The sequence below is a fragment of the Prionailurus viverrinus genome, chromosome A3 (genome assembly GCF_022837055.1).
Source record: "Prionailurus viverrinus isolate Anna chromosome A3, UM_Priviv_1.0, whole genome shotgun sequence".
Classification (NCBI taxonomy): domain Eukaryota; kingdom Metazoa; phylum Chordata; class Mammalia; order Carnivora; family Felidae; genus Prionailurus; species Prionailurus viverrinus.
The window spans coordinates 17481139-17493337 of NC_062563.1; the positions used below are offsets into that span (position 1 = coordinate 17481139).

The following is a 12199-nucleotide window of genomic DNA, read 5'->3' on the forward strand; positions in this document are numbered from 1 at the left end:
CCCTTTACCACGGCGGGGCTCCCTAGTGATCCGTCACATACACCACAAAACGAGGACCCAGAAACAAGGAAGAGATGTGAGCTAGAGTGGGGCTCTACCCCGCGGCAGCGTGGGTTGCTGTCAGGATGTGTAATCCTGCGCTCGTAACTACTCTTTCTCAATCTGTTGGTTGAGAGGAAGAAAATTCAGGGAGGATGGCTTTAAGGAAATACTTACTAAGTACGTTTTTCTCTTAAATAGGTTTTAACACTTGTGTCTGGGTCAAGCCAGACTAATGGGGAGCAGAACTCTAGATTGAATCCTATTGAGCCCCAATGAGTAGCTTTCCCCCTGTTGTATTTTGGGTGATGCGGTCAGTTTATGTGGAGAACGAGAAATAGTCTCATGTAATTGGCCATGTGCTCCTTGTGTGGGTGTTTCTTCCGATACAGTTCATGATGGAGCATGGGGTTTCTGTTACCAGTGGTCCTGCGGAGACATTCTTGGGTGAGCCAAGCACCTGGAATGGGTGTAATTTTCCTGTGCAATTGGCTTTTGTTGTAGGAACACTGAGTGTCCGGTATCTGAACAGATTTTCCTTTTTCTAGTGGCCATTGGAAGCTCGGAGCCAAATACCAAACTCCCTTTCAGCAGGCAGGCATGTCGGAAACTGCTTTTCTTTCTTTCCTGTCCTCAGCTGTTGTTTTTTTTTCCCCATCATGCCTAGCATGCTGTATTTGCTCCTTCCACATTGATGAAGCCACAGTGGATTTGTGAGTGGTAGTGGTCGAGTTGGGAGAGGGTATATTGGACCGGTTAAGGCAGCCTCCTTTGAATGTGGTCTTTGAGCTTGCTTCAGCCCTTCTCCATGAAGGTGTTTTTTGCATTTTTGCACCTTGAGTGTACGTTTGTGAGGCTGTCTTTCCCTGCACTCTGCAAACTGAGTGTAAGAATTCTTAGTCGATTCTGTGCCAGTGGACAGAAAACATAAAAAAAAAAACTTAACTTTGTTTCTAGAATAAGCAAAGAAATGCATTCTAATGGGAGAGATCCAACCACCTTGGAAGCCCTTTTTCTGATCCTCTCTCATAACCTTAGAAGTGAAAGGCTTGATCCTTGGTTTTGGGGGAATACATTCTCTCTCTGGTCCATTAGAATGAGCATGGGTTATGTGGCTAGGTCACCACAGAATTAATCTTGGCTCTAACATTCCCTTCTGTGTGAGCTGAGAAGGTCGCTTAACCCCTCCGTGCGTTAATTACCTTGTACTTACAGTAAGGGATAAAAATATGCCTCACCAAGTTGCAAGCATTAAGTGAAAGCAAATGAGCAAAAATAAGCAGTCAGTGTCTAGTATGTTGTCTGGCATGGAGCAAATGCTTGAGAGAGCATGCAAAAGGTTCTGCTATGGTCCTAGTTAACCTCTACGATGTCAGTAACATAAGACAAGTTGGGATTTTGCTCTTGGAGAGTGAATGCTGGTATCACTGGTCATGTGACTGGTTGGCTCTCTTCCAGTGTCTCAGGGATCTAGACTCGTTCCCCCTGGATGCCACTGCTTTCACCTATAGTTTTGGAGTTCTTCACAGCAGGGATAGGTGAGGGGGATTCCTTGTAAGAGGTCATTTTTATGGGCCAATCATGCACATGGTGAATATCCCTTTGTTACACATCTCTAGGGCTTACTATGAGGTCTTGCCCAGATGCAAGTGGCCTGGAGACACAGTGCTCTTGTGTGCACAAGAGAGAAGACTCAAACAGTTTGCTATGCTCATAGCATGGTCTTGGCCACTCTTTCCTTATCTCATCCTGGAGGCTGATGTCTATTTAGGATGCTAAATCAGGTTTCCAGTGGACTCTTGAGATGCTGCAGGTGTCCCTTGCTTATCAATTCAAGCAGGTTAAGGATCTGTTGTCTATGGCATTGACCCGATTCATTTGTCTCCTGCAGGCTGGGCTCCTGGCAGGTGATGACATGGTGATGGAGAAAAGGGGGATGGCCTACCTAAGAGCAATGGAACCACTGCCATCACTGCTTTTAAATTGTAAATATAGGGGCTCCTGGGTGGCTCAGTCAGATAAGAGTCTGTATCTGGGTTTTGGCTCAGGTCATGATCTCACGGTTGTGTGAGTTCGAGCCCTACGTTGGGGTCTGTGCTGGCGGTGCAGAGCCTGCTTGGGATTCTCTCTCTCTCTCCTCTCTGCCCCTCCCCAGCTTGTGCTCTCACTTGCTCTCTCTCTCCCCCGCAAAGTAAAAAACAATTGTAAATGTAGTGTATTGTGTTCTCATGTCTGGAGTATTCACACTGTGTTCTGGTCTGGGAAGTTTATAGAAGAACTGATTTGGGGGTGCCTGGGTGGTGCAGTTGGTGAAGCATCTGACTCTTGATTTTGGCTCAGGTGATGATCTCACAGTTTGTAGGATTGAGCCTGCTACGGTTCCTGCGCTGACAGTGCAGAAGATGCTTGGGACTCTTTGTCCCTCTCTCTATCAAATAAACATTTTTAAAAAATTAAAAAGAAGTGATTCGGGAGGATCACTTGGAATTTGTCAGGCGATGTGGGGAAGGAGCTTTCTAGGTAGAAGGGGCAAGTATGGGGCTTGGCAGAGCGGGTTGAGTGTGGGGGTACTCTGTGCTCACTGTTACTGGAACAGAGCTTTGTGTCAGGAGTCCTGTGTTAGCATTATTGGTTCATTCACTCAACAGATACTTAAGCCCCTACTATGTGCCAGAGCTGTTCCCAGCCTTCCTGTAGCTCACTGTCTAGTGCAAACTGGTTGATTGCCTCCCTCCTTGCCTTTCAGAGGCCAGCTGAGTTCTCCGCTGTATCCAGAGTGAAGTACCCTCTCCTAACATTTCATCTCCTGGCCTCCTGTCCTTGCCTGTTGTCCTTGTCAGTATGCACTGGTCATCGACCTTCCTCAGTTACCTGAACTACGAGTGGCACATGGCTGCCATGTGTGGCCTGCTCTCCCTGAGGAGCTGGGTGTAGTGGAGGAGCATTATAGCACAGGACAGGGAACTATTTCCGGTACATGTGGGAAGGCTTCCTGAACCCCTAGTAGTCTGTCACCCACCTCACCTGCAGCCTTTGTGGCACGACGCTAAAATGCATGTGGGTTATTCATTTACTTATTTACCATCATTTTGTCTTGTGGAAGAGTGACAGGACCCTTGTGTAAAGCGCTGTACGGCCAGGGCCTGGGACTCTGTTGGACCTGCATTAACGGCTCAGTTCATGTTGAACTGAAGAATGAATGAATGGAATCAGATTTAGTTCCTACCAAGGCATCAGCCAGTTTCCATCACAGGAAATTTCTTACTGGCTGTAACTTGTTGTAGGTTTCTGCTTTCCATTGTTTCTTGAATCCCTTTCTTCCTCTCCTTTACTTTGTAATTGAGGTATCCACATTAGACATCCCAAATTGCTGTTACTTCTTAGTGCAAAGTTATTTAATACTCTTGACTCAAGCCCAAATGCCTGTATTACCAGAGTACGTCCAGGCCTCCTTTGTTCAGCTGAGACTCCAAATTGGGGTGCTAAGGGTCAGTGCTTCTGGGTTATCATTTATCATTCACACAAGATCTGTCAACAGGACTTCTACCCCACTGAGAACATCCCAGGCCTGGGGTGCAGAGAAGGGTTTTTGTCCTTGGCAGCTGGTGGGGATGATGGGGAAATATTAGGGAAGGCTGCAGACCTGGGCTGGGGCCAGCAATGGATGGCTTCTGTACATGGATTGGAACCATGTTTGCATGTGTGATGGGGGAGGAGGGTGTGTAAGGGAGGCAGATGGTGATGTGATGACACCTGAGCATCAAGGAGAATGGGGGGGGGGTGGTTGCAGAGCTGGCCGGGTGTGAAAGGGGGTTTGGGAGACCATCAGGAGGCTGCTGTAGAACTCTGTCCTGTGCCACCTCTGTGTCCTGCCGGCTCACCTGGATGCCCCTCCCCCCCCCTGCTCCGCAGATGTGCTGGGTACTCCAAAGCCCTGATCAGTCCTCCTTTGGGATGTCATGGCTCCTGTTGATCCAGACCAGAATTTCCTCCTTGGAGCCCTGGTTCTGTAGCCCACATCTTTGTTCACGTCCCCTGGAGGGGACCTACCGCTCATGGTGTATGCTCAGTAAATCCTTGCAGAGTTGAATTGTTAGAACTTACTGTAAAATGGTAGATGGCTTTAAACACTATCAGCACCAACTACGATTGTCTGATTCTTCACAAATTTGATTTTTATGCCATGAAACATGATTTTTCACAAACCACTTTTATAGGGAAGGAGATAGATGTGGAGAATTTATTCCGTGCCAGTTACTTTTCATGTGTTACCCCATTTAGTCCTCATGGTGTTTCGGTCCAGTGGCTCCTCCCCTCTGTGCCACAGGTGGGGAAACTGGGCCGCAGATGGGGAAGCAGCTGGCTGGGGCTGGCCCAGGTTCGCAAGGTGGAGCTGTGTGCAGTTGGTCTGGCCGGACTCTGGAGCTGGTGCTCTCTCTCTGCTGCCCCCAGTGTCTGTCCCTGTTGTAGGAAGCAGTCACAGAGGCATGCCCTGGCATTCATTTTTTCCTACTCAGAATGAGATGTTACTGTTTACTTTCTCGGGAAGGAAGATTGAAATCAATGTAACTAGCCTTATTAACTTTTTTTTTTTTTAATTTTTTTTTTCAACGTTTACTTATTTTTGGGACAGAGAGACACAGAGCATGAACGGGGGAGGGGCAGAGAGAGAGGGAGACACAGAATCAGAAACAGGCTCCAGGCTCTGAGCCATCAGCCCAGAGCCCGACGCGGGGCTCGAACTCACAGACCGCAAGATCATGACCTGGCTGAAGTCGGACGCTCAACCGACTGCGCCACCCAGGCGCCCCTTATTAACTTTTTTAAATAGGAGGGGCTGGCAGATGCCAGCACCTTTCTGAGAGAACCAGAGCAAATATAAAAATCCAATTTGCTTGCCTTTTTTTTTTTAATCTGAGCCAAGCTCAGACACCAGGAGGTATTTACCCGTATCTTTTTTTGTCTGCAGGTGGCTGTTCCTTTGATGAACACTACAGCAACTGTGGTTATAGCGTGGCCCTGGGGACCAATGGGTTTACCTGGGAGCAGATTAACACATGGGAGAAACCAATGCTGGACCCCGCGGTGCCCACAGGTACGTGACCCACTGTGTTGGAGGCTGGGATGAGGGTCACTAACTTCTAGGATGACTTACGGGGACAAATGTATGGGTTGAGTGGAGAGGGCAGTAGACAATGTCCTTCGAGTAAGTTTCTCATCTCCAGGGGTAATCAAAACAAGGCTGAGTGCGTTCTTAAGGTATGTGGTAAGAATCACATGTCCCCTGGATTCAGGAACCTTTGGGATTTCTTTTAGCTTTAAGATTCTAAGTTTTAGCTCTAAGTAGAGCATCCCTGGGTTTTGCTTGGGAACCTAAGAGTAGTTGGATTTGGGGTGGAGAGGAAAGAACTTGTGAAGAATGAGGTCTTTCCTTTTCTTCCAGGACACATAGATAAATAACTTGTATATCTCGAGGGAAACTTCCGCAGTCAGAATATTACTCATAGTTAATGTCCTGACATCCTGAATGCCCAGCTTGTCATTAACCAGCAGGGCTAAAGGGCTAATGTGCTTTCTTGATAGATGGCTGCTTGAGGCAGGCCTATGAGAGTGACATCTGGTATATTCTAGCGGAGGTACACCTGGAGGAGAATACTCAGGAAAAACACACTTAGGGTGGGCTATGCCTGGGTGACTTGAATCTTGAAAACGTTTACCTGGGGACATATGCCAGGAAGAGTTACAACTCTGGGAACATGAGGATCACCTCTTTGGATATGTGATCCCAGGTATAGCGGTAAAGACGGCTGGTTTGGGTGTTGGAGAGGGAACATCATATTTAATGGTTCCTCCCCATCTAAGGGCAGTCTAACCCACATACTATCTTGTTCTTTGTCCACACATCTTGTGGTACTCTTCCTCGCTCTGGCCATTAAATGCTGGAGATCTCAGGCTTGTTCTATACTGCTTCCATGTGTATTAGGTTCTCCAGAGAAACAAAATCAATAGGATTTATAGAGACACATTTAAGAGGAGTTTAGTATGGGAATTGGCTCACACTGTATGGAGGCCGAGAAGTCCCATCATCTGCTGTCTGCAGGTTGGAGAACCAGGAAAACCAGTGTGTAATTTGGTCCAAGTCTGAGGGCCCTAGGATACAGGGCTAATGATATAAACCCTGATCTGAGTTAGAAATCCCAAGAACCGGGAACACCAATGTCTGAGGGCAGGAAAAGGTGGATGCCTGTAGCTCAGGTAGAGAGAGTGAATTTACCCTTCCTTTCGCTTTTTTTTTTATTTGGGCCCACAAGGGAGTGGACGATGCCTCCCCCCCCGCCCCCTGGTGAGTGCTATCTGCTTTATTCCATTCACCAACTCACATGCTTGTCTATTCTGGAAATAGCCTTATAGACACACCTAGAAATGATGTTTTAGCAGCTATTTGGGCATCTTGTAGCCCAGTCAAGTTGACACACACGGTTAACCATCACACTACAGATGGCCTTCACCACTTCTGTGCCTTTGGTTACCATCAGACATCTCATATGAACTCTAGACCACCCACTTCCTGCCTGCCATGTCTTTTTGGCTTCCTCTGGGGAGAAGAATTTAACAGGATGCACTAATAAGCTATAGACAGAGAAGACACTCAGACCTGTCCAGGTAAGGATGTGGCCTCTTTGGCCTCATGGACTTGGAGTTTGGCTGTAAAGCACGAGGCTGCTGGATGGTTCTGTATACTTCCAATTAAAGGCATAAATGGTTATGTAAGTTTTTCATGAGTGTAGATACCCGCCCCCAGTGTAATAAATCTGTCCTGTGGTACAAAATTGAACTTTGCAGATCTAGTAGGATCTTACTTTGCGTGAGCAGAGTCTCCAGCAACTACACATGCCCATTAGTGAGGTGACCGTGGGACAGCCTGTATGTGGGTTGCCCCATCATAGTTTTTAACATTGCTGACTTAATTCTCAAAGGTGCCTTGGTTTAGATGATAGAATCACTCATTCTATTAGAGTCCAGAGTACTTTGCGGAAATACACCACATCTCCTCTGTTTTGCCTGACCATCTTTGACGTTGGCCAAATGTATCTGGATCTTCTAGTGTGTGTATGTGTTTGTATCCAAAAACATCTAGCCCTGCAGGGCCTTATAGACTCTCCAAACTCAACATGTCTAACACTGAACTCTTGATTCATCTTTGCCCCTCTCCCCATGTACTACTCTCTGTGGAACCTTTTCCTCCACCTTACTGTCTTGTGCCTCCCCTTTGTAGCTCAGCTTAAACATCACTTCCTTAGGGTGGCACTTCTAGATACTTCAGCCTGGGTCAGTTATCTCTGTAAATGTTTCCCATTGCATCCTGTGCTTTTTCTCAATGATGCATGTCACATTGGATGTTGTTTGTTTGGTGTATGTTATACCCTCAGATGAGGAGTTCCACATGTGTAGGGACCATGACAATCTTGTTGATAGCTTTATCTCAGTGCTTAATACAGTGCATCATATGTGGTATGTACTAAATAACATTTTATCGGATAGATGCATGGATGGATGGCCAAATAGTCTGCACTAAGTGTACTTTATTATTTAAAATTTTTGTTTGCTTTCTTTTTTTTTTAAATCTTTATTTTTGAGAGAGAGAGTGCAAGTTAGGGAGGGGCAGAGAGAGGGAGAGACAGAATCCGAAGCAGGCTCCAGGCTCTGAGTGGTCAACCCAGAGCCCAACGCAGTGCTCGAACTCACAAACTACAAGATCATGACCTGAGCTGAAGTCGGATGCTTAACCAACTTCAGCCACCCTGGCACCCCTATGTTTCTTTTTTTTATTTTTATTTTTAATTTTTTTTAACGTTTATTTATTTTTGAGACAGAGAGAGACAGAGCATGAACGGGGGAGGGTCAGAGAGAGGGAGACACAGAATCTGAAACAGGCTCCAGGCTCTGAGCTGTCAGCCCAGAGCCCGATGCAGGGCTCAAACTCACAAACTGCAAGATCATTACCTGAGCTGAAGTTGGATGCTTAACCAACTGAGCCACCCAGGCGCCCCTATGTTTCTTTTTTTAAATTGAAGCAGAGTTGACATACGATGTTATATTAGTTTCAGGTGTACTCCAGGTGATTCAACAAGTCTGTTATGCTGTGCTAAGTACAAGTGTAGCTACCATCTGTCGCCATACAATGCTATTGACTCTGTTCCCCATGCTGTACCTTCTCATGACCTATTCATTCCATAGCTGGAAGCCTGTATCTCCCACTCTCCTTCACCGTTTGTCCCGTCCCTGTCTTTGCCTTCCCTCTGACAACCAACCACTAATTTGTTCTCTGTAGATATGGGTCTGATTCTGCCTTTTATGTGTTCATTTGTTTTTTAGATCCTGTATATAACTGAAATCATGATATTTGTCTTTCTCTGACTTTACTATCCAGTGTTTTTTAAATAAAGAAATCGTCAACATCTTCAAATCCCTTTGGGCCCTCTATTTAAACTGACCATGGATTTTTAACCTTTCCTGTAATCCTTCCATTTTACAGATCAGGAAACCAAGTTTCCAAGAAACTGTGTGGCATGGCTCCTTTGCCCACTGTGCCAGTCTCTCTTCCCAGAGGAATAACTCTTCTAATCTTAATTTTTCAGTCCCTCATTACGGGAGAGTGTCATTTCATAAATACCGGATTGTGCTAATACAATCCTCTGAGCTTTTCTAAATAGAGGCATTTGATAACGATCACTGAAATTATTCTGTCATGATGCGCCTGTGGATTGCAGTGGCTCCGTGCGCTTCTTAGGCAGAGAGGCATGAAAGTGAATTTGGATTAGGCAAAATTGTTTGTTCTTCTCATGGGCCGAAACTGAAATCTTACTTTTCCTTCTGTAAAACCAGCACTTTGCATCCTTTGGAAGTCTAGTTTGAGTCTGTTTATTCAGATGTTCCACACCCTTTGACTGATTCCCTTCTGTGGGACAAGCTCTGTGCTGGACTGTAAGTGACACTGTGTCATTTTGGCACTTAGTCCCTCTGCTGGCTTCTCCTGGCAGATGGGAAGAAATTTGAACTCTTTGCTACAGCCTGAAACGTTCTGCATGATCTTGTGTCTTCTCCAAGCTCCTTTTCTTCTCAAAATGCTCCAGGCACACTGGCTCCTTTCAGCGCCTTGGAGACTGAAAGGCTGTCAGGTTGTTGGCTGGCTCCAGACATTTGCACATGCTGTTCCTGCTCACTGGAATGGTTTTCTCCACTCCTTGTGTGGCCAGTTTCTTCAGGTGTCAGCTCGGATGACTGCTTCTCACGGACATTGCCCCTTATCAGTCTATGTAAAGAAAGATTCCCTCCTTGCTGTTCCCATGGGATCCTGTTCTTGGCTTTCAGAGTTCTTAATGTAAACATGTTTCCAGGCCAACTCATTCCAATCCTATGTCATAGCTCAGTGACTTTGGGCCCTTAATCCCTCTGCCTCTCTTTCCTCATCTTTAGCATGGGAACCAGTGTGAGAGTTAAATGGAATGATGGCTGAGTGAGTGTGAAGTGTTTGCACATGGTAGAACTTAATCAGTACTGGTTCCTCTGTGCTCTTTTCTAGTTTTTTTCTTTTTTTTTTTTAAATGTTTATTTATTTATTTTTGAGAGAGCAAGTGAGCAGGGGAAGGGCAGATAGAGAGGGAGTCAAAACTCTAAGCAGGCTCTGCACTGTCCATGCAGAGCCCGATGTGGAGCTTGAACTCAAGAGCTGTGAGATCATGACCTGAGCCAAAATCAGACGCTTAACCGACTGAGCCACCAGATGCCCAACTCGTTTCTGGTTCTTAACAATCTCTGGAGCTGTAAGTCTAAGTTCTTCTTAGAACCATGTCTCCTCCTTCAAGTTCTCCTGACCCAGATGCTTCTTTACCCAGGTGCTTGACTCAGTAGGTGGTCTGCGTGGATCCCTGAGAGACCCAGAGAGGCTTTTCAATACCCAGGGTACTTGCTGCCCTGCGGGCTTGCACATCTCCTCTAGCCCAGCTCTGTCAATTCAGCACTCCCCACCATTGCTTTCACGGCTCTTGTCCTCATCCTTTTCCATGGGAAAAGCCCTCTGGCTGGCATTCCAGGCTTCAGACGTCTGACCTCATCTTTGTTGGGGCTGTCACAGAGGAATGGGGTTACTACACCCACAGACCCTCTTTCCAAGCCTTGATCTGGTTCGTAGAACTTTATGCAGTTTCCTTTGGTTTCTAGCTCTGCCTTTCCCAGCCTTGGCATAAGTGTCTTGGGGACTGAAGGGGACTGAAGTCTCTGAGTGTCCTTTTCAAAGGCTGAAGCCAGAGGCAGTGGGGCTTGGGAGGTGTCCTTTAATTTCTTTCTTGATTAAAAAAATTTTTTTTAACATTTATTCACTTTTGGGAGAGACAGAGTGTGAGTGGGGGAGGAGCAGAGAGAGAGAGGGAGACACAGAATCTGAAGCAGGCTCCAGGCTCTGAGCTGTCAGCGCAAAGCCTGACACGGGGCTCAAACCCACGAACCATGAGATCATGACCTGAGCTGAAGTTGGAGGCTTAACCGACTGAGCCACCCAGATGCCCCTCATTTCTTTGATGCTTGTAAGCTATTATTTTAAGTGTTGGAACAAAGTAAGGTTGACTTGTAGGCTGAAAACCCAGGTGCATAGGAAATGCTGCCTTTGCATGAACTTAAATCGGACCCCAACCTTCAGGGAGTTAGACATAAATTTTTGTCATTTTTGGGGGGTCCCCCCTTCTAGAGGGGTTACAGATGTCATGGGGACTTAAACAGGCCAGGCTATTTTAGTTTCTTCTTAGAAGCCCACTGTCACATTCCTGTGGTCCCTTTGGGTCTAGTAATACTGATGCTTCTTCCCAGGCTTGGATCCCTTGTTTGGAGTCCAGCCAGCCCAGGTGCATCACCCAGCATCCCTTCTGGGGCTAGCACCACTGAGCTGTATGGGACCAGCAGACCCTCCCTTCCTTCCCCCACTGTGGAAGACTATCTGTCCTCACTTTCTACACCCCAAAGGCACACCCTTCTTGTCACAGCCCTTATTTGAAGTCATAACCTCTTGAGTAAAATTTTAAGCTTAACAACAACTAGAAGAAAGAAGGAACCTTGCACTTCAAGCAGCCTCTTCTCTGTGTCCTGCACCGATTTCTAGAGCAGATACAAAGACCCTAGTTAGTTACCTGATCGGAAGGGGCACATGTTAGGAAAAAATCCATGGAAAACACACACCTGGGTGTCTTTCAGCCAGTTGGCTTGCCATGGAAGCAGACACAATCTCAATATTGTGGTGCTAGTTTTCCTTTCTGTCACTGTGATAGCAGGCCGTCACACAGTAGGATTGGTGGAGGAAGAGAGATACATAGACAAGGAAGTGGCCATGGGAACACAGACACAGATTGGAGCAATGCATCTATAGGCCACAGAGTGCCAAGGATTACTGGCAGATACCGGAAGCCTCCTTCCCTAGAGCCTTCAGAGAGAATATATCCCTGTCAGCAACTTGATTTCAGACTTGTACTCTGAAAGTACAAGTTTCTGTTGTCTTAAGCCACCCAATTTGTGGTAATTTGTTACAGCAGCCCTGGGACACTATGACTGGGTCATTCACATATCTGTATCCTGACCCCATCACCTTTCCTACGTTAGAACTAACACCAGGGTGCTGTAAGTAGAGGAACCTTTGCTTTCTTTTAAGAGAACTGACATTTCTGTGTTCACTCTAACCAAGAACTGGATTAAACATTTTCCTGTGCATTTCTGTTTTTTAAGTGTTTATGTAAAAACATTTTTTTGTAATGTTTGTTTATTTTTGAGAGACAGAGTGTGAATGGGGGAGGGGCAGAGAGAGAGAGGGAGACAGAATCTGAAGCAGGCTCCAGGCTCTGAGCTGTCAGCACAGAGCTGGATGAGGGGCTTGAACTGTGAGGTCATGACCTAAGCTGATGTCATATGCTTAACTGACTAAGCCACTCACGTGCCCCTAGTGTGTATTCATTTTTGAGAGAGAGAGAGGGAGAGAGGGAGAGAAAGTGTGTGTGCACATGAGCAGGGGTGGGGCTCCACTCACAAATCATGAGATCATGACCTGAGCTGAAACCAAGAGTTGGGTGCTTAATGGACTGAGTCACCCTGGCACCCCACTATGCATTTCATCTAATGT

At 46.4% G+C, this 12199-nt stretch overlaps 1 protein-coding gene across 1 annotated transcript in view; it reads left to right on the top strand.

Moving 5' to 3' along the window:
• Positions 1–444: 444 nt before the first annotated feature.
• The window catches only part of PTPRT (protein tyrosine phosphatase receptor type T), a 795219-nt gene continuing 783464 nt past the window's right edge, over positions 445–12199 (top strand). The window contains exons 1-3 of the mRNA XM_047852741.1: positions 445–486; positions 2880–3012; positions 5009–5134. Coding sequence (XP_047708697.1) covers positions 445–486; positions 2880–3012; positions 5009–5134 — 301 coding nt within the window. The remainder of the gene's footprint in view (positions 487–2879; positions 3013–5008; positions 5135–12199) is intronic.